Source organism: Prunus dulcis, chromosome 1 (assembly GCF_902201215.1).
Source record: "Prunus dulcis chromosome 1, ALMONDv2, whole genome shotgun sequence".
In the NCBI taxonomy this organism is placed as follows: Eukaryota; Viridiplantae; Streptophyta; class Magnoliopsida; order Rosales; family Rosaceae; genus Prunus; species Prunus dulcis.
In genome coordinates this window covers 23,224,343-23,247,299 of record NC_047650.1, presented here as the reverse complement: position 1 = coordinate 23,247,299, position 22,957 = coordinate 23,224,343, and the positions used below count along the sequence as shown (strand labels likewise).

The following is a 22,957-nucleotide window of genomic DNA, read 5'->3' as shown; positions in this document are numbered from 1 at the left end:
TCTATTAATTTCTATGTCATATTAATTTTTATTTAAATGTTTCTTGCAATTTATATATTTTGTTAATATGTCTCTAGTTTTTTTTTTTTTTTTATACATGTTGCATTTTTTTAAAATTTATTGAATTTGCATTAGTTTTTTTTTTACATGTTGCATTGCCAATATTTTTTAAAGTTTCTTGCATTTCCATTTAATTTTTTTTTATAGATTATGCAAGCACAAATGTGGTTTGGTGCTACAGGGCAAGGGAAAAAAAGTTTCAACCATACCCATTGTTGGGAGGTGGTGAAGACTTGTAAGAGATTCCAAATTATTCCAACCGGTCCGACGGTAGTCTTGAACGAGACTCCACTTCATGAGGCGCCGGCATCGGATTCACCTATGGATTCCCCGATGAGTCAAGACTCACCCATTGAAAAGGAGCCAAGGCCTATTGGGAGGAAGGCGGCGAAGGCGAAGAGAGGGAGTAATTCTAGCAAGAATGCATCTAAATTTTTGGAGGAACTTTCAAAGCACCAAGCCATGAGAATTGAAATGGACTTGAAACAACAAGAGCACGATATGGCTATTCAACTAGAATATGCAAAAGAAAGGGAGTATGTATGCAAAGAAAGGGAGTATGTACACGAACAAAACATTGAAAAAAAAGATCGGGAAACCATGGCCATGGATACAAGCCATATGTCCCCTGAAACAAAACAATTTTGGAAGCTAGAACGAAGGGATGTTATGAGAGGAAGACTTTTTCGTGACGATGGACCTAGCAACACGGATTGGTTAAATGATGAAAACCATTAAAATAGTTTGCTTGCCTTTCATGTCTTAGTTTACTTGCCTTTGATTTCATTGTATTTTTTTGTTTTGTTTAATTCATGTATTTTATTTTATTAGTTGTATTGCTTTTCTTTTAGTGAATAAAGAAAATATTCAACAAAAATCCTTTTTATTCAAAACATTCCATACATAAAAAACAAACCACAGCCAAAGCATAAAAAAACAAAAACAAACCACAACCAAAGCAAAAAAAATAAACAAACCATAACCAAAGCATAAAAAATAAACAAACCACAACCAAAGCATAAAAAATAAACAACCCACAACCAAAGCATAAAAAATAAACAACCCACAACTAAAAATAATAAAGTATAAAAAAAAACAAAGCATAACTAAAAATACAACATAAACATAATAAATTAAAAAAAACTTCTTCACTTCACTTCATTCACCTTCATTGCCTTTCACCGCCCATAAATGCTCCATCAAGTCAACTTGACGGTGTTCATGAATATATGACGATTGCATCTCCGTGTAGCGATCAATCATACGGGGCATGAAACTACCGTCTCTAACCAACGGTTCATGCTGCACTGGTTCTCCATTTGGCCCCACTGGTTTTTCATAAATTCGTGTTAGGGCCGTGTCCATGGGATTTGGTTCATACACTTCATCAACATCGTAATCATATTCATCTTCCACAATCATGTTATGGAGGATGATACAAGTCATCATTATACTCCTAAGCACCTCCTCGTCAAATAGACGTGTCGCGCCCCTGATAATAGCCCACCGGGCTTGAAGGATACCAAAGCACCTCTCAACATCTTTTCTGTACCCCTCTTGATAGCGAGCAAAAAAATTTTGCTTATGGGATCGGGGATGTGGAATTGTTTTCACAAATGTTGTCCACCTCGGGTAGATGCCATCAGCTAGATAATACCCGTTTTGGTAGATGGTATTGTTAATTTCATATGTGATATTTGGGGCTTCACCTCTCAAAACATCATTGAACACCGGGGATTGACCTAGGACATTCAAATCGTTTTGAGATCCGGCAACTCCGAAGAAGGCGTGCCAAACCCATGTATCAAAACCAGCAACTACTTCCAGGATGATACTTTTCTGCCCTTTTCTATTTCCGTAATCCCCTTGCCAAGCAGTTGGACAATTTTTTCACTGCCAGTGCATGCAGTCAATGCTACCAATCATGCCAGGAAATCCTCGAGACTCAGCTTTTTGGAGAAGCCGTTGCAGGTCCCTGGGCGTAGGTCTGCGGAGGTAGTCTCTGGTGTACAGAGTTTCCACTGCATCACAAAATCGCACCAAGCTCTCCAAAATAGTGGACTTCCCCATCCGAGCAATCTCATCCACCTGATCAGCAGATGACCCATACGCCAACATTCGTATCACAGCTGTGAACTTCTGCTCTGGAAGAAGTCCCAAATTTCCAACACAATTTCTCTTTTGAACAAAATATTCATCATAATTGCAAATATCATGCATGACTTTATTGAACAAATGGGGTTGCATTCTATATCTCCCCCGAAAATGAACATCAGAGTACAGAGATTGTGGGATAAAATAATCTTCCATAAGATTCTTACCCCGGGAATGTCTATGTCTGTCCACATTTGGGCGACGACCTTCTCGTGAACCACGGCGACCCTGGTTTTCTTCCTCCAGCAAAGCAACTGCTATGCCAAGTTGCTCATCTAGTTCTCTCTGCGCCCTTTTGCTTGCAGCTCGTCTACGCATTCTTTCTCTAGTTTCTTGCTCTTGCCTCTCCAAAACCTCTTGCATGTCTGCCATTGAGAATGGAGAATGAAATCTAAAATATGAGAAATGGAAATGTAGAGAAGAACTGGTGTGGGAGGTATGAGCTGAACCTCTGGTTTTATAGAAAAATGTACATAGATAGATATGACACGCGGCGCAATCTTAGAGGGTGAAAATCTTATCTGAAATTTGAAATTCAAATGAAATTTAAAATTTGAAATTTATCTGAAATTTGAATTTCGAAATGTATCTGAAATTTGACATTTTGAATTTATCTGAAATTTGAATTTTGAAATGTATATGAAATTTGAAACCGAAAATCTTATCCGATATAAACTGCTGGAAACACACTTTGCTGGAGGGGGCTAGGGCAGCCACTATTCACGTGAATAGTTGCTGCCCTAAGACTCCCCTTGCCATGGCAAGGAGCTAACTGGTGGAAATGCTCTTATGTTAGCAAACACAAGTATATTCAAATCCACGTTAAAAAAACAAGTACATTCAAAACTTTAACAAATATATGTTGCAAGCATGGAAGCAATGAAGCTAATGTGGTTGTGGCCCATGGTTATTCGGGTATGATAAATGACAATGCATATTATAATATTATTATTTTTAATATACAAGCGATATTGAGGAAGATGAAATTAAATCTAGGACCTCAAATGTATAAGTAAATGCTCTTAATTATTAAAAAAAGAGCAAATTAAACTTAGAAACTCTTTATAATCTTAATTTTGTTAAAAAGAAATATGATTAAACGAATAAAGAATTAGTTAAAATACACGTTTGCCATGCCGTAATTCGAGTAGTCTTAACGAAATGCTTTCCTTTAAACGTAATTTTGAAAAAGAGAGTGCGCACTAATAATGGTTTTGCTAGAACCATTTAATACGAAGTAAATTGCGTAGCAAGTGTAATGGCAAGCATGTAATTATATCGAAGACAAGGTGCTCTTGTTTCACAGGCCAGGGCCGGTTTGGGTTTCAAAATAAAAAGTGGATCAAATCGAGCAGACAAGGATTTCTCCAACTTTTCTCCACTTACCATTTTCCTCGTCCCCCCACTGAGACCCGAGTACGGACGCCCCGACACGTGGAAGCACTCAAAATGTCCCCAGCGATGGCCACTACGACGACCTAACTCGCGTGGGGCCCACCCCGTCATGATCCCACCCTCACCACCATCCGAGCCTTCCACGTCAGCCAAACCCTCTTGGGAACCGACAACGAGCACGCTCGAGACACGTGGGTATCACGCAAGGTCTAAAATATCGATGATATCGGAAATATCGGTAGTCCAAAAATATGGAAATTTAGATGAAAATATCGGGATATTATCGATATCGATAAAAATTGAATAAAAACCACGGAAATTGTAAGAAAAACTTGGAAATTTTCATTGAAACTTTGGAGAATGTTTATTTAGTCAATTATCTATGAGTTTATCACAAAAAATTAGAAGAAAATGCATTGCATGATGGATTTAACTAATTTTAAGTTGATTATACAGCAAGCGGGCAAACACTATGAGTGTAAAAAATATGTAATAATTAATGAAAAAAGATTAAATACACCGTAATCATTTATATATAATGATTTACTATAATATTTTACACTTTATACATTGCATGGTAAGATACATGAGTGACTTAGTACCACATAGAGTTCCTATGAGGTTCAAATTTTTCACTATCTTCATCATCTCTATGTGTAGAATAAGTGTATTGTGAAGAGTAGTCATCAAATGATAAATCCCCAAAATAGTTTTGCATGTAATTGTTAACATACCACCCATATAAATATAAATATTTTAGCATATTATCACAAAAACATAAGTGATATGGTGTTTAAGGTGTTGGAAGAGTAAAATGGGAGGGGTTCATATCCCCTTTGTACTTTTTTCTCCCCTTTTTTCTTTTTAAAAAATTTTTTTTTTTCCTTCACATCGATATTTTCGATATTTTAGCGATATTACACCGATATTTTGACAAAATATTGCTGAAATGTGAGCGAAATTATCGACATCGATATTTTTCGATATTATCGTCGATATTGTCGATATTTATACGATATGTACATGGATATGTTCCTAAATATCCGTGATTCGAATAAACCGAAATATCCTCGATATTTCCTCGATATTATCGATATTTCAGATTATGGTATCACGTGACCTTTAAGTCAAACAATCGAAGATCCCTCATTGGGGGGTGCTCCGGGTGGGCCCTGGTCTATCCAGACGCCGCGTTTCGTGGGGATATATAAAAGGCCAGGCAGGCCGGGGGTAGTAGGCTTGGTGGGGTCCTCTCGCCTGGCCCTAATCCAAAGGGACTCACACGTTTGGCCCGTGGGACCCACTAACCAGGGTCTCTCTTCCAATGGTGAATGTTCCAGACGTGTCTTTCACGCTATCGCGTTCTAAAAAGCATTTGTTTTAAGAATAATAAGGGGAAGTGGGGAGGGGGGAAGAGAAGAGAAGACGACACTTCGTTTTTGAGATTGCAAATTTTCTGATATGGATGGTAGAGAGAGAGAGAGAGAGAGAGAGAGAGAGAGGAGGGGTTGCGTACAAACTCTTTTTTTATTGTCGGATAATGCTGCATTTTATTAAATATAAATAAATAAAAGGGTTGTTACGCTTGAGTTGTGATTTTCAGGTTTATCCACAACTGCTCTCTCTTCTCTTCTCTTCTCTTTTATTTTTTATTTTTGTTATATTGCGTGCATTTGAAACTTCTGGTCCATATTACAAAATGCTATGCTATCAGAAGTTTCACAAATGCTAAACTTCTCGACAGAATGATGAAGTTATGGCAATCAACAATGTTGAAGGCCATCATGAAAAATGAATTGAGGACATTGCGTGGGAAAAGTATGCATCACTAGCTTTTAATGTGTACTTCCCTCTCATTTCAATAAACTTTTAGTATAACTATTTATGCCAACTAGCTACCTATGAGTTTAAGTTGTATTTTCAATTGTGTTGGACGGTGTTTCAAATCTGGATGTTGCTAGATTTAAAAAGATTTTAAAAAAAAGCAATAGATCCTCAAGTGATTAAGAATAGTTATTCTTGTAATTTACTTCAGGTTCTATTTTCGAATTCTCCCCCCCCCAAATATCGAATGTATTTATTAAAAAAACCCCAACTATTCTATTTCAACCACCCTCCAAAGAGCATACCTGTTCACAAACCCATCTCCAATTCAAAGTTGCTCGTTGTTGGGTTTTTATTTTTTTTGGTCAATGTCCAAACTTATGGTTAACTTCTGGTTTTGAAAGAGTGAGAGCCTAATTCTCTTCACAGAGCCCAACCCAAAACGAACCCCCTTACAAAAGAGCCTCTAGCCCATCAATAGCTTTTAAACATTTGTGTTCCAATTGGTGCTATTGACGATGCCTCATTTGTACAAGAAATAAATTCAAGAACAGGGTAAGAAGAAAGAGATATGTGTAGGAACTTGAGGAATCTATAGTTTGCTACTATTTTGACAATCCTATTGAACAAGTCCCTTCTCTCAATCCAAAGGAAATATATAATAAATAAATTTAAAAAAAAAAAAAAAAAAAAAGCTACACAAGTTCTTTATCCTCTCACAAACCCAAAAAGGAGGATGATGAACAAGCCCTGTGTACCAAGAAAGTGACTAAATTGCTGGGATATATTTTTTTCGACCACTATATATAATGCATCGGCTTTCAACTATTGCACAACTTTACAAAGATGTACAATTTACATTATAATTTTAGTATAATCAAAATCAAACATGGTAGATCATGCCCACCTCCAGAGTAGATGCATGTGGTACGCTAAGTGCATAGCTGGATGTCCTGCTATTCCTCCTCAAGAATTCATATCCGTAGTCGATTGCAAACCTCCTCATCCAACTAGATCCTTTCTTCGCATTCATGTATGTGTTCCCAAGTATGTATGCAATGCCGGCTTCCCTAGCTTCCATTAGCTCCTGCAATTCCTCCCTTGTACCCATGTTGATCTTCGGACTCTCTGGAACGATGAATCTTACCTTCTTCCTTCGTTGTGTCGGGGGTGGTGACCTTATTTCTCTATGCACTGATTCGTTCATTTCACTGCTATGCTCACTCATCTGAATCCCATCTGCATGAGTAGAACGTGTCCCAACAACTGTCATTTTATCATCTTCCTTCCCCAAATCTTCACTTGTAACATTGGATTCAGGGCTTCCTGAGCGTATGAACTCTGCTATACTACACATGAGATCATTCTCAAATTCCATGTCATCTTTGTGAACATCACGATATCCATATCTCACAATGCACCTATAGAGACGGTACTCTTTAGGGCCAATTCGGCCCACTAGAAACCGTTCCTCAGGTCTAACATGGGGAACTGGGACAGATTTGATGCAGAGGAAAACTAGGACCTGGTGAAAGGCTGGAAGGTTGGTCACAAAGTGGGAGAAGATTGCAGGAATTCCAGATACAAGGTCAGTGTGTATGAGGCCAATCCCACGAACTCGTACAATTCCAAGGCTGGGACCAAGGCTGAGCAACCAGTTAATGGAGACCTTGTTTTGTAATTCGAACTCATACCTTTTGATTGAGCCATAGTGCCAAACATACATGACAATGAAGAAAGAGAGAGCAAGAGCAACAGGAACCCAGGCTCCTTCAGTGAACTTAACAAGAGAAGCAGAGAAGTAAAGAGCTTCGATTGTGCCAAAAAAGATCACAAAGCAAATTGCAACAAAGACACTCTGCTGCCAGCATAGGACAATAACTAGGGACATTAAGCAGGTGGTGACCAGCATCACAGAGATAACTGCAAAACCTGTTCCACATAAAAGTTTTGGGTAATTTAACTGGAATGCAAGCATCATCATATGTGGGATAACTAAATGATTAATCCAGCTAATAGATGCAGAAGCCTGTACTAAGCATGAAATACATGATCAGTAAAATATGCTTAAGGATGTGCCTGGTTACTATTATACATCCAATAAAAACATGATTAGGGCTGTGGCTAAAATAGTAGCTAATTTGTGAGATCAAGAAAGTTTATGAAGCAAAGTAACAGGAAATATCAAGCATTCATTGGTTTACTAATTTGTGAATAATTTCATACCTGAAGCATTACCCATACGCTTTGTGTCTCTGAAACCAATAGTAACAGCCAAACATAACACCATCAAGATCCAATTGATTTCGGGGATATAAATTTGACCATGGATTTTGGATGATGTATGGACTATTTTGACTCTTGGGAAGCAATCCAGAGAAGAACATTGCTTGATGATTGAGAAAGTTCCAGTGATGATAGCCTGGCTTCCTACTATGGCAGCAAGTACAGCTATTACCAGAACAGGCCATCTCAATTTCTCTGAGAAGTAGTGGAGGGGTGCCAGATTAGCTAAGAAGTTGCATATTTTTCAAATCTAGAAACTTCCTGCTAAAAAAAAAAAATCAAGATGTTTACCTGGTACAGATACGTAAAATCCAATCTTAGGATTACTTCCAACAGTGTGATGTGAAGATATATAGGCAGCTTGTCCCATGTATGCTAAAACCAAAGCTGGATAAACCAAAGAGGTGAAAGCAATCTGCAAAAAAATGCGAACATCTATTAGACAAAGTGGTCATTTTGATAACGGTACCAGGATGAATAAGAGCACAAATGAGTGCCATAGTTCTAAGCTGCACTCTTATCTGGTATAACTTATAAGAAAATATTCTTGAAAAATGTCGCATATCTTGGACAATCAAAACAAAATCACTAAAAAAGCAAGTGTAGAAAAGTTATTCTTCTTTTCCAGGAGAAAAATCGAGCAGGCCAAGATTCTCCTCTTGGAAAGTAAAACAGAGCTGATACATGACATAGCAAGAAGGAAACCCCAAGATTAGCTTTGCCTTTGACTAGTCATGATGTGTTGCTTTAACGGAATTTACTATGAAAAGATGGCCGGACTTCTAATTCACCAAGTCAAAAGAACCACTTCTGTTGTATCTGCTTTGCACCCAAATATGATTACAGCTACACATGTCTATGAGGAATACTTAGAAAAGGCACTAAACTGCATCAGGATATAAACTCTGCAGGTGCGACGTTTATCTTTTCCTAATTTCCAAAATATTTATCATAAAAAACAGCTTCATTGAGATGAGGCACAAAATTAAAGTCTCCATCATACAAATACAACACTAATATGCGAAGCAGACACTAACTATCACAGACCAACTGAACCACAATTATACAAATGCATTATCAATACTACCATATAAACTCCATTTCTGGATAATATAAGTTATAACAAGCCATGCTAAATTAATTCATAATCAAATTGTATTATAGTTTTGAGCTTTCTAAATAATGTACCTTGATTGACAATTGTGAAAAGTGTCCAAGATCAGCAAACATGGCTTCTGAACCTGGAATGTTAGTAAGTGTATCAGAAAAACAGGCAAACCACTTTGCTTGTCACGGCATACATATGCAAGTCAATCCTATCCATACATACTGACCTGTTATACACAACAAGATTCCACCCAGGGACATCCAGCCTCCTTTCTGAGTTTTCTTTAAAAATTTGTACATATAGTGTGGAGAAAGTGCTTTGTACACACTCGGATTGAAGTGAAGTATATTATAAAGACCAATTGCACTAATGCACAGAAGCCATGTCAGAACTATAGGAGCAAACAAGAACCCAACCCTATGAGTTCCATAATGCTGAAGTGCAAACAGGCCTATCAGAATGATGCATGCAATTGGAACTTCTACATCTGCCAAAAAAATTTATCAAACTTTGAGGAGGAAGTATAAATGCAAAGTAGCCATGTTATTTTATATAAGAAGAGTGAAATCAAACTGTCCAATCAATCACCCAATGAGATTAATGGAAGGCAGACACCAAAACTTGTCAAGTTAAAGAACCAACAGTACAACACATTTCATCTGAACAAATTTCAAAGCTATGTATTGGCATGAAAATTTTACTAGACTGGAAGTGCAAATAACACAACATGCAAGTCTAAAGCAGTAGTGGTGGTAGTTACTTCAGAACTTCAAACTTGAGAAAGATCTACAATGACTTATGGAAAGTACTTGAATTCTGGGCAATTCGGGGATGACAACTAAGACAATTAAAGTAAGAAGAAGATCATAATTATTTTGAAATAGAAGTAAATTAAGATTGGTGAAGATGAGCTGCACCGGAAAGAGGGAAAAAAGCTGGCGATTTAACAAGTTGGAAAAAATTGGACGAAGCTATGCCTTTAATCCCAGCAATTCAGAGGAAGGGAGATTCAGGTTGAAAACTACTAAACAAGAATGTTCCAATTATCTTCAAGCTCTTAACATACAGCCAATGTTCCAAAAGAGATTTGGGAAAAAATAAAAATAACTATCTTACATTTGTGATGCTTTTCGGACATAGAAAACTCCAGCCCTGAAACCGCAGAAAATACTGCACCAATTTAAAGCAAGTTCCAGTTATCAAAACGACACAAAATTTTACCTTTTTATCCAAAACCCACAAGCACAGAAACCAAAAATTACCAGAAATAGATGGTGTGAGGACACCATCACCAATCACCATGCAAGTGCCAATCAAGGCCAGAACAAGCAAAAATCTCTGCAACACCCTATGCCTCTCCAAAGTGGACTTCAACCTCGTCCCGAAACTGGATTGTAGCGACGAGCCAGTGTTTTCCTTCTTGTAATCAGTGAGCTCCTCGTCAGCCAATTGGCAATTGGGCAACGAACTCACTCTGGCGTGACGACATAGCAACGAGTACAAAGCAAATGTCCCTCCTTCGCCATTATCATCGGCTTTGAGCACAATAAACACATATTTGAGAAGTGGAACCAGAGTGAGGGTCCAGAATACGAAGGACAAGACGCCAAAAATCTCTTCATTGGTTTCTGAGTGTTCAATATCTTCAGCAAATGTGCTCTTGTACACGTACAAAGGTGAAGTGCTCAAATCCCCATAGACAACACCAAGACTCTGATAAGCCAGAGTCAGAATTGTTCTCCATGATTCTTTCTGTGGCCAAAAAACAACAATTTGATTACTACAATGAAATGGGTTATTCTTCAATGCGAAAAATAAATATGAAAACAGAGAAAAAATTGCACCTTTACATGATTTTTATAAATCCCTGTTTCCGGATCCATGGTGGGTCGTCTCACTCTCAGTAGTCAAACAGAGCCATTGTTGCCTTAGATTGGAGAAAAATAATGAAACCCATTTGCAAAAACACCTTCCCCAGTTTATATTCTGAGTAAAATCACAGACTTAACACGCATTCTTTTTTTTTTTTTTTGGGTTTAATTAATAGGAAAAATCCGATGAGATTGTTTATTTACTCAATGACTTTCTGAATCTTTGATGGGTTGCCTCGTAATCTCAAAAAGAATCCCCCTTTCTTAATCTCTGTAAAAAAAACAGAAGAGACTCAACGAAAACGCCTCCCCAGGAAAGGTTTTTGAGAATACTGAACACAAAGAGAGCGTTACACACACACGCGAAAACAACTTCTTTGTTTAACTAGGCCGCGAGAAAAAGATTGTGTCTTTAAATAATAAATTTAAAGAAGAAAATGTAGACAGCAGGTGAACAACCAACAAGGGAGAACAAGCACGAAAGGCCAAAGATGATGGTGGCTCTACAAAGTATTCAGTAATATAAAAGAGATTAGAATATTTGGCGTCAAGCATCTCTGAGAGAAAGCGAAAGACACACAATGAGAGAGAGAGAGAGAGAGAGTGTGTGTGTTTTTGTATTATTGCAGTTGGTAGGATTTTTGCGTTTCTGGGCTTTTATGGTTTCTCACTGAAAGAGTAAATTAAAGGGCACTTGGCTCTGAGACAGAGAGAGTGGTGAAGTGGCAGCCTTCTCCGAATTCCAGCAGACAAATTTCTGCTGAGGCTTCCGAATCTATAATAATGCCTTTTGTAATTTTTCCAGATAGTTGACCCAGTAAATGCCTCTGGTGAAGATAACTGACACACTGATATCAGCTGAAAAACGCATTAAATTTATATGTCAAGTTAATTATTTCTGACCATAAAAATCCGATCTTTTTTTAGAATCTTCCTCAGAAAAAAAGAAAAAAAGAAAAAAGAGAACAGAAGAATAAATTATCGCTTTCCATTTCTGGGAAGAGCCCAAAGGTTCAATATTTGATAATCTTTAACATGTTTTGTGACCTTTTTGTGTGTGTGAAATGACTGTTAAATTCAATAGTTACTTTCTGAAATATATTTTTGTTAGGCTGTAGGCAGCCACCAAACATGAATCTTGACTTTCTTGATGTTAGTTGAAAGGTTTATAATGTGACTCATAATTCTGTGATTATCATTTCCATATATAAAGATTTTAAATCTTGGACGCAATTTTGCGTGGTGGGTTCAGAAAGGTCAAGCTGAATAATAAAAGTAATGAATTGATAATAATACAAAGAGCAGGCAGCTTTCAGGCTTTGATGGTGTGAATATTTTGTCAAGCCAATGGATTTAAACAAGTTGGGAGTTTGACTCAAACGCAACACGTACGTGTAGTGTTTGATAGGTTATCACTCTTAATAAGCAAATGCCAAAGTGTGTGTGATAGGAAACTTCAAAAGGCTTAAAAAGAAGAAGAAGAAGACCTCCATGCCATTCTTTCCCATTTGTTTTGTATCTGCAGTGCAGTGGGAATCTTGCACAGAATCATTCCGCGCCTCAATTTGGGGTGGTGTCTTAAAAGTTAAATGGCTTTCGCTTTTGCTTTTGCACCACGAAAAAAAAAAAAAAAAAAAGTTGAAATTAATGGGGGGTTTTGCTAGGATATTATTATTAGACGCAACAACTTTTTTCGGACTTTATGGCTTTATTTGGCCAACTAGCTGTACGGCTAGCTCAATTGCTCATTCGCAAGCACCCTTTAGCTGCTTCAAGTTAATATGGATTGTTAATGCTTTCTTTCTAAGCTAAAGTTTAATTACCTCTTCATGATATTTCAAGCAATTTTGGTGCTTCCCAATTCTGAAGAGGCGATGTAAGTCGTAGTTTTTCCATCAACTAATTAACTTGTAAAGAGACAAAAAATATTTGCCAACAATGATGTCATGCAAAAATATCCTCATTTTCAATTCTTCGGAAGCCTTATGGAGTCAATTTTAACATTATTAGACCATTTAGTGATGCACAAAGTGGGATTTGGTGTTAGAACTCAATATCCTATATTGGAAAAATAGCATATTATAGAGTGGTTTAAGAGTTTATGAGCACTTTTCCCTTATAAATTAGTATTTAGAGGCAAGTTCTACCCATGGGTTCTTAACATATTATATTATAGCTTGGTTTAACCAAGCAACTGGGCCCAATTCCACTCAACTGAGCCAGTGTCGCCAATGAGTGGAAGGAGCGATCTATAGGTTGGATTAAGTCGCATATTATAGAGTGGTTTAAGAGCTCATAGACGCCCTTCTCTTATAAAAATGAGTGGAATGGGCGACCTATAGGCTGGATTAAGTTGCATATCATAGAGTGATTTAAGAGCTCATGGACCCTTCTCTTATAAGCCAGTTTTCAAAGACAAGTTCTACCCATAGATTCTTAACATTTGGAGAGTGGTATAACGTTTTTCTACCTTAAAAAGAAAGTAATTTGATCTTTCTCTTCCCCCTTTTAGTAAAAAGGAAAAAAGTTGGGGTTTGGGAAACTTGGAGATTGAGTAATAGATATATATATCCTTTGATTATGCATTTTTTTCTTCCTTTTTTTTATGACCCTAATATGAACGTGATTATGTATTATACACACAAACAAAAAAGGAAATGTAACATGAGTTAGCTTATGGAGTTTGACAAGAATTAATGTGTTTGTGCCAGTTGGCAAGTTGGATATGGATTAGAGAAGATTGTTCTAGCTTAAATTGTTAATCAGGCACAATGGAAGTGTCTAGAAATCAAAATAGCCTAGAAAAGGAAATCAATAAAAATACTATTATTATTAGAAGTTCATTCTAATTAACAATCACTTGCAAGTACATGACCAAACGAATTGTAATAAGCATTTTCTTAAGGGGAATAATTTGTCACTAGTTATGGGTTACCAATCCTTAAAATATTTTTCTAATATAAGGGAACAACGATCTCTCTTGGGTTCTTCCTTTACCTTTTCGGATGTTCGAAACATGGTTGGTGATGATGGATGATATTAAATTTGTACATCATTTGACCGAGGATGCCTTTTTAATTATGCACACTGTCCTTGAAAGTTGAATCTTTTTTTGTTTGTTTCCTTTTTCTTTTAGAAAATAAAAGAAAGTTCTGGGATGAAATGAAGAATATACGTGTCCTGCTTCTGGCGCCATAACACGTGCCATCATGCATGGTTGGAAATTTTGGGAATGGCTCACGTTTTTTCTTATTTGAGTTCCACCAAATTAACGTGAGGGATGCAAAGACAGATCAAACATTTGATGGGATGGGTTGACGGATTGTTTCCAATAAAAGACATCCAAATATGTAAAGAGGTCTTCCTTCGTTGCTCTACTTTTTCCTAGGTGCGCCTCAACAAAATTTGATGAGGCAGCCATGAGCTCTAAAAAGTTTTGCAATTTTAACGTGGAATTCATCATGAGATTGTCTCGTACAAGAATGTTAAAAGTACGACGTTGGTGATTTTTGTTTGTTGACTAGCTTGCCTAGAATGGTGTTTTCTTTGACTAAGTAATTGACTTGAATCGGGGTTGCAACTTGCATGAATGGGATAGATACAAATAATTGTACCTGGGAAATGATTAAGATGTTTACCAATTCCATTAAGCATTTTGCAGCAAATTTCTCCACCTTTCGCAGATTTTAAAACCATACATAGCTTGGAAAACTTTTAAATTGTTTAAAGAAAATTAGACTTCTTCATCCGTTATCAAATGCGACTTTAAGTTAGATGCTCACGTATTAACAAAATTTTTGCTATTTGTCAAGTTAAGACCTCTGATATCAAAGTTACGATAAATTAAAGTGAATAAAAAAATATTCATAAAAACACGAGACAATTACCTCCAAACTACATTTAACTCATTAGAAAAATAAATATTATAGAACTCATTGAGAAAGGCTCAATTGGCACACACATGAGGATGTGACAAGAACTAGTTGTAATGAATTTAACTCATCTCTACATTTATTTATTTTATAAGAGTAATGAATTTATATTGTAATTGGTGTCCAAAATATCATATTATATGGTAGTATATATAGAAAACAAATTTAACCTAGCAAGAATAAAATATGAAGAGAATGCGAAATTAGAAGTCTCCCACCCGCATGGAGGGATGGGGCCATGCAGACCCAAAGGTGTTGAGTGGGAGAGTCAGTATCAAAACCAGAACTCAAGCTTTGCAGTACATAAATATCACCAATCCAAATTAAATAATAAATTATAATTCAGCATGGGAGATTAGGTAGACTATTAAACCTGCACAGGAGCATAATTAATAAATTAATTAACATTATATATATTTTGTCAAATCACAACAATACTGTTAGGTCAAGAAGCACCGGCTGGATCAGACTGGATTAGCAGTTTGTTTATTTAATTACTAGTTTCCAACTCTAATTAATAAATCCAAGGGCCAGCAAATGTCGTGGTCCATGGACGGTGGATCCAGCCTGCAGTTACTTCTCATGCATTTGGTTTAATTATATATTGGGATATCCAAAGAGGAAACACTTCAAGCTGTGACAGCATATAGTTTGTGAAGGTAATTAATTTTTCAAGAAATGCAAGCTACAAATTACAATCCCTCCATATGTCACGATGAGATTTATTCATCAAGGACTTTCAGTCCTCCACTCCATACGTTAAGAGTTCCTTTCATCCACGGTGCTCATTCATAAAATACATACGCGTGCCGATATATATATATATATTATTTTTATTTTGGTCAATAAAATTATCTGAAAATGGCTGGGCCCTAATCACCCTTCAAAGCTTTAGCAGGACCACTAAACCTTGTTGATTATAGAGATAATGTGAAATAAAATGCCCTTAATTATTCAGTTATTCTGAGACATAAGGGTCACTTTTATCTATGAGAGACTCTTAATTGTACCTAACGTTTGACTTTTAATATTTAAAAGAAGTTTTCAGTTTCCATGAATTTTAGTTAAAGAAAACATGAATTAGTGTCCCAACAAATTCAACAAAACAAAAACAATTTTTTGTGTCTGCTACCTTACATTTCTGGGTCACCATGTGGTGATGCGAAATCCACACCCTTTGTTTGGGTGGAGGTAATGAACTTCCATGACACGTGGTGAAGATCAGTCGGCTGGGCCCACCCACTCAACTGGTCCCCTAACCCAGTTGATGATGATGCAAAGTGCAAACCCAACTCTGTATCTATTGTCTATCCACACATCATCTTCACTTCATTCTCTTTAAAGTATAATTAGTTAAGCTGAGATGGCTTATTTGTTTGTTCATTAAGTATTATACAAAGAAGAGAAAAAATCTCAATTAGCCCATTATGAAGCTGAGACTTGCATAAGTTGGGTCTTATGTGATTGCTATAATAAGAAAAGCCAACAGAGTCTAACCGAGTGAAAAATGGTATTAACTTGCAAATTAGTCGTCTTGGGTTCAAATCTCAATGACACCTTAGTAGTGTGTGTGTGTGTGAGAAACCCCCTCATCTTGTAGTATAGACTATTGCATGTATTAAAAATAAAAAATAAAAAAACTTTTGATATTGGTATCATTTATCTTGGTTCAAATGACAACCATGGATAATTTTTAAAAATAAAAGGTAAATGAAAGTTTGAATTAATTTGTGAAAAATTGTATAATCACTAGGACAACATGAGATGAGATGAATATATATGCAACTCAAAGGGTTGCTACTTTTGCCAAAACACCAGACAACAAAAATTGACCCAACAACAAGTGGCTTCTTCTGCAGCACAACTTTCAGCAAGGCAAAGGGAGATAAAGAAATCTTTGGGGACATCACTTTGATGTTAGCATGGCTTTAAAAAGAAGAAAAGCATTCACACAAAGAGATAATCTGATGGGGTCCAAGTTGAAAATGAATTAAAGCAAAGAGAAGGGAAAGACACAGACCATTTTGTAAAGGGCTGCAATAACCAACAAAGGATGATTGTATAAAAGTGGCAACAGGCAGCCAATTATGATGTAATAATTCTCTTACAGTGTAGTCTCACAGAGGTTGCAAATAAATATCCAATAAAATGAGACAATTCTGTAAGTCATAAACAAATCATACCATGTAAGTCATTCCCACTTGAATGATATTCATGTGAGGTACACTCATGTTTGCAGCACCTGCTCTGCAGTTCCTCCTCAAGAATGCATAGAAGTAGTTTATGACTAGCTTCTTGAAGAAAAATGAGTTCTTCTTTGCTCTCACATCTCCATGTGCAAGCAAATAAGTAAATCCCGAGTCGATTGCTTCTCGAAGAGCAGAGAGCTCATACTCCAGACTTGGGTCTTCATCTGATGGCATCACACTGGACGGTAATGCTGTACCAGCAGTAGTTTCTTCTGAGGTAGAAGTTCCTACGTCTTGCAATCTTCCATTATGCATCAATGGAATTTTAAGTTCCTCAATCTCATCACCTCCTGGGACTCCAGAATCCCATGATCTGGGTGAAACATCGTCAATGTCTGAATCATTTAAATTGCTCTCCAAGGCAAGATCTTGAGCCTCCCTCCTCAAAAACTTCTCCAGGCTTTCAACAAGAAGTTGTTCAAATGCATATTGATCTTCCTTCCGAATATCTTTGTAACCATATCGGGCTATACAGCGGAACATATGGTAGTCTTTTGGGCAAACTCTTCGAAACAGAAACCTTTCTTCCTGAGGGACCACTGGGACTGGGACATACTTAATGCATACAAAAACTATAGTAGAATGGATAGCTGGTAGGCTAAGAAGGAATTGCACAAAAATGGATGGGATGCCTTGGACAAGCTCACTATACAGCAATCCAATTCCTGGGACTCTCACGGTCCCAAGAGTGGAGCCAAGATCGGTCATGAAGTCCATGGATATCTTCTCCCTGACCTCACTTCGGTACTTCAACACACTCCCATAGTTCCAAGTGTACATCACGCAGAGGAAGCAAATGGCAAAAACAAGTGGCAGCCATCCACCCTCAAAGATTTTCGATAAAACTGCACACAAGTAGATAAACTCTACTGATCCAAATACAAGGGGGAAACACAGAGCCAGAAACAAGTTGGTCTGCCAAATGAGAAGCATTACAAGTGTCACCAAGGTGGTGCTCACCATCATGACACCAACTTCAGCTATTCCTGCATGAATAATATAACTGCATTAGAAAATTTACCATTACAGGATTAGAGTTGGTAATTTTTAAAACTCCTGTTCGACTAGGAAAACTCGTCATTATTGTTGTGAAGGATATAAGCTCAGTAATCCTGTGCTATAGATATTCAGGGAACTACTCATCACTACTGAATTTGGTGAGTCATAGAAATAGTACCATGCTGGAAAACAAAGCAGGAGAAAAGCACTACGTGTTGAGGGAAAACAAAGATCTGCTGTCATGTTGGCATCATTTACAGCTTTCAAAATTTGAAACCTTTTTTTTGGTCATATAGAACTAATACATAACTTATTTGTAAAATTTATAACATAGAATTTCATAACATTGGAATGTGAAAAGTTTAACCAACTTCATTAAAGTCTAAGAATATTTTTTGGCTTTTTGACCAAATATTATAGGAAAGAGAGGAAAAGGATACTTAACCGTATGCATTGGCAATCTCTGTCGTGCTCTGGAAGATGGAAACTACAACTATGCACATGATCATTAAAAACCAATTGATAACAGGGATGTAAATTTGGCCCATTCGCCTCCTTGAGGTGTGAACTATCTTCAGCCTTGGAAAGCATCCAAGAGCCATGGATTGCTTAACACATGAAAATGTAGCAGATATCATCGCTTGGCTGGCAATCATTGCAGCAAGGGTGGCTACCACAAAGACTGGCCAGAAAAGAATACCTGTTTGTTCACAAAATTCAGGGACTGGAAGTGTCAAACTGAGGCACCAAATACAAACAGATGCTCCTCTATGAAACAATTAGAAAGGAATTGAAAAGAATGGGTAGCCATGATGTTGGCAACAGTAACCTGGCACAGAATTATAGAATATTCTAGACGCAGAATCAGGGTATTTCATCAGGTAAGCTGCTTGGCCAAGGTAAGCTAAGAGAAGGCAGGGGAACACCACAAAACTGAAGGCAATCTGTGTAAGATGTATAGATTATAGGACACTTTCGATTAAACAATGTTCATGAAGCAATTCGGAGAGGTAATGGATATGCATTGGCCAACCTGTATGGCTCGTACAGAGAAATGTCCTAAATCAGCAAACATTGCTTCGGCTCCTGCAAAAACATGACCAGTGATGTATTTGAGCAGGCTTTTTACTATAAATCCAAAAGAAACTATTTAAAAAAATGAATAAATGGCTCTCATTATAACATATATATTATATTCATGCTCTGCAAACAGTCACGTTAAATTTACAAATCTAAGTGGAAAGAATGAGCTAAATGGACAAAAAGTTTCAAACATGCAATTGCTTTTGGATTTCATTTCAAGAAATTTGCTTAAGATACAAATCGGTCTTATGATATGAAAGCAGGACATCAATATCCAAATGTAGGTTTTATGATATACAAGCTTATCAGGTTTCCCCTAATGTTAGCATATTACGTTAGCAGACTGTCAATCTAGACTATGCATTTAAGAAAAATCTCTTATAATTCTTATCAATGGTTCAAATTGACAGTTTGGCTACAAATATGCCAGACTATCTAGAAAAAGAACATTCCCTCTAAAATTATAAGCGAATATTTGCACAAAATCTGTTTCAGTTGGAGACGATCACTGATCTGCCTCATATGATAGAGGTATTTAAAGAATAAGAATATTGCCAGTGGATCCTGTACTTCTGAAGGTTTTAAAGGTAAAATATACCTGTTATGCACAGAACACAACCACCAAGAGCTAACCACGCTTCTTTATCGTTCTTCTTGAAGAAAAAATAAATATAAGCAGGATTGAATGCCTTCAAGACGGTAATATCATACTTCACTAGATTGTAAATTCCAATAGATCCAAGACTGAAAAACCACAAAGCAAGTATAGGAGAAAACATGACACCCACTTTGCCAGTCCCAAACCTCTGTATGTTGAACAATACCACGAGGATTATGATTGAAACAACAACCACAGCAGCTGTAATAAAAATCAATCAGATTACAGGCCAAATCCAAATGCAATTATTGGTACATACTACAAAGAAACAAAAAACTCAAGCAAAAAATTAGAGTTATCAGGCAGTCTAGTAGGTTCAAGGCGTATAACTGTCTCTGATCAATCTATACCCAGTGCGTCATGCAAAGCAGGCTGCCCTCAAGAAATCAATGGCCCACCAAATGAACTCAGTTTGATATCAACGCCCTAGGTATGTATGATCATTAAAGAATGACATGAAAAGAAAAGAAACTTGGAACCTTGAAATGAACCACAGGTTCCCAAAAGGGAAAAGATACCCACTTGTACCAAACCCTGGAACTTCACCCTGCAGGCCACTCACAGCAGACATCACTACAACAACCAAAAAGAAAAAAAAAATGTATCATTCAACTCGTACATAGATAAAATAGAAAAGATTTCACATTTAATACATGAAATGATTATTGCAGGTTCAGGCAGGTCCAACGAAAAGTTCTAATTCCAAAGTAAATGATTGGGGATTATAAAGTGCCAATAATGAACTGAATCAAGTCAAGAAAGCCCTTTTTCCAACTATGAAGGGATGCCTAATTCTGGTTGCCTGTCTAAGAAGAGGAAGTGGAAGAAGATGCCAGAATAATCCCTGGCTGATAATAGTGATGTCATTTCATGTCTATATAACAATCTGGCTTACATAGTGTTAAGAGAAAATATCATTAGTTACAGCTTAAACTTATATTTTTGGTTGAGTATAGCTTCTGGAGTATGCCCAATCCATTAAAGTACCTGATATTGCTGGGGTTAGAATACCATCCCCTATAACCATTGAAGTTCCCATCAAAACGAACAATAATAGGAGAGTCTTCAAGAATGATCTCCTTTCTAAAGTCTCTTTTATACGCAAAGCCCTTTTCAACTCTGGAGTGGGTAATTTGAGCCTAAAACTTGAAATGTGTTCATCAGCTGGCTGACGATTTGGCAGCAGATTAACCTTTGCATACCTACATATCAGCGAGTACAATGCAAATGTTCCTCCTACAATTGGAAGAATAAAGAGTGTTGGGTTAACAAGAATACTAAGAATAAGAACTAAAGGAGAAAATAACTTCAATAAGAGAAATGCTTACCTTCTCCATTATCATTGGCTTTGAGAACTACAAAAACATATTTCGCTAAGGGTATAAGCGCAATTGTATAGATCACTATTGATAAAGCCCCCAAGACATCAACATCCGATTCGATTTTCACCCTGCTGAACACATCAGCGAAGACATATAAAGGGCTTGTGCCCATGTCACCATAGACCACACCGAGAGTTTGGAATGCTAAAGCAAGAGTGCTCCAAACAGAAGCATCCTGATTTATTAAATAAACGTCAGTAGACATGGATAGGTAGAGTACATGATAGAACTGGGACAAGCTAATTCTGTCTGCAAAAATGAAGTAGGTGTCTGTTCGCTTAGGCTCATTTTACCTGGACCTTTGAATAATTGGCAAGCTTTTGACCTTTCCTTTAATTTACTTCCAAATCCACATATTGTTACACACAAAGGGAATGAAAGTAAGCATGTTATTTCCTTCACACTCTCGAACACATATTGATAATACGGATGCTGAGACAACACAAACTTGCTGTCAAATCCTAATTCTGCTGATATACGACATTTACTCGAGTATTGTTTTACTTGTTGTAACTTACCTTACTTAATTGTGATGTTAGCTTGTGGACTCCATACATAAACTGCATGTGCTAAGATTAACTGTTCTTGCCCATGCTTCAAAAGCTAAACCCTCTCACATCTCCAGGAAACTATCAAATCCCCAAGGATGCGAATCATATTAAAGAATGAAGTAATCATCTGTTAAGTAATCATTGCTCCCAAAAGATTAATATGAAATTGCCAATCACTTCAATCGCTCCATTTGCATTTCTCGATACATTGGTAGGCATCAATACCAAATTGCCAATATCCCATCTTCTTTAATGGTCAAAGAATGTAACAAAAAATGACAAGAAGAATAAAGACTATTAATTTGGGTTTCGAACTTTCAGATGGTACTCCGTATTACAATCGTAGACCATGCCCATGAATTTGAAACGAACTCACACACACACACACACACACACACACTAACAGCATATGGATAACAAGAACTAAATAACACATAAAAGCACACAAATTTCATAATATTTTAAGAAATTGAAAGCAATTGTAACATTACCTTAGAATGGTGGCTACCACCACCAGCAATCTCCATGGCTTCAACATCAAAAGAATCAACTCTCTTGGGCTTCTTGGCAAGCCTTCTCCTGAGAGATCCATATCCTTCTCTGCCAATATTTTCAGAAAGCATCGAAAATGGAGGTGACTCTGAGTCCACTTCGCTTCCATCAACCCACCTCGAGTCACTACCGCCACCACTCCCACTCCTAACCACCAACCTCTCACTTCTCTCCACAATCCCATCTTCTTCTTTCATGTTTCCACAGACCCTTCAGAACCCACATGCAAAAGACCAAACTCTGCTGAATCAAACTCTGCTGCCAGTACCGCTCTGGGAACCAAACTCTGCTGGTTCTGATGAATCTCCAACAATGGGTCACGAAATTTAATGCTCTGGTGTTTTATGAACCTGGGAAATGAGTGAGGACAACGGCAATAAACATGATTGGTTACGACAATACACATGCTTTTTTTTTTTTGGATAAGAAAATCATGCTGGTATCTTTCCTTGGATTTTCAGCACCTATTGGTACACATGTTCAGACACTTTTTTGTTTATTTTAATTTATCTGTTTATTTGTCAATATTTTAATATAACTGTTCACTTAATAGAATATTTTCTTTAATATAAATATATATATATATATATATATATATATATTTCTCTCTTTAAATCTCTATGTCAGTCCCTAACTTCTCACTTCTCACTGTACTGAAAAATCTTTGTGTCAATGTAGCTAGTTATCGTAAATGTAAGTTAGGTAAGTTAATTAAGGATATGCGTGTTTGTTGTTTTCATTCAATTCCACAAACCTTAATTTATCGCTCAGCTCACAGTAGAGTAGTTTAGAATATATTAAAAAAAGAAAGAAGGGTAACTATTAACAGTCTCGATCTCTTAGACCACATGAG

At 36.9% G+C, this 22,957-nt stretch overlaps 2 protein-coding genes across 3 annotated transcripts; both read right to left on the bottom strand.

Moving 5' to 3' along the window:
- Window positions 1-6,199: 6,199 nt before the first annotated feature.
- On the bottom strand, window positions 6,200-11,300 carry LOC117632260 (potassium transporter 6-like). Of its 2 annotated transcripts, none has more exons than XM_034365701.1 (8): window positions 10,672-11,300; window positions 10,090-10,579; window positions 9,944-9,997; window positions 9,054-9,314; window positions 8,908-8,960; window positions 8,011-8,134; window positions 7,660-7,914; window positions 6,200-7,365 (listed from the first exon to the last, which is right to left on the bottom strand). In XM_034365701.1, exons 1-8 carry the CDS (start codon window positions 10,708-10,710, stop codon window positions 6,317-6,319), a joined length of 2,325 nt encoding a protein of 774 aa, XP_034221592.1. In that variant the 5' UTR covers window positions 10,711-11,300; the 3' UTR covers window positions 6,200-6,316. The 2 variants fall into 2 exon arrangements, with proteins under 2 accessions (XP_034221592.1, XP_034221600.1); XM_034365709.1 differs by having other exon boundaries at window positions 9,944-9,979; window positions 10,672-11,272.
- A 5,332-nt stretch (window positions 11,301-16,632) lies between these two features.
- On the bottom strand, window positions 16,633-22,301 carry LOC117632251 (putative potassium transporter 12). The gene is made up of 9 exons (XM_034365690.1): window positions 22,044-22,301; window positions 20,948-21,176; window positions 20,607-20,855; window positions 20,142-20,192; window positions 19,560-19,820; window positions 18,912-18,964; window positions 18,708-18,822; window positions 18,324-18,578; window positions 16,633-17,865 (listed from the first exon to the last, which is right to left on the bottom strand). Exons 1-9 carry the CDS (start codon window positions 22,299-22,301, stop codon window positions 16,808-16,810), a joined length of 2,529 nt encoding a protein of 842 aa, XP_034221581.1. The 3' UTR covers window positions 16,633-16,807.
- Between the last annotated feature and the right edge of the window lie 656 nt (window positions 22,302-22,957).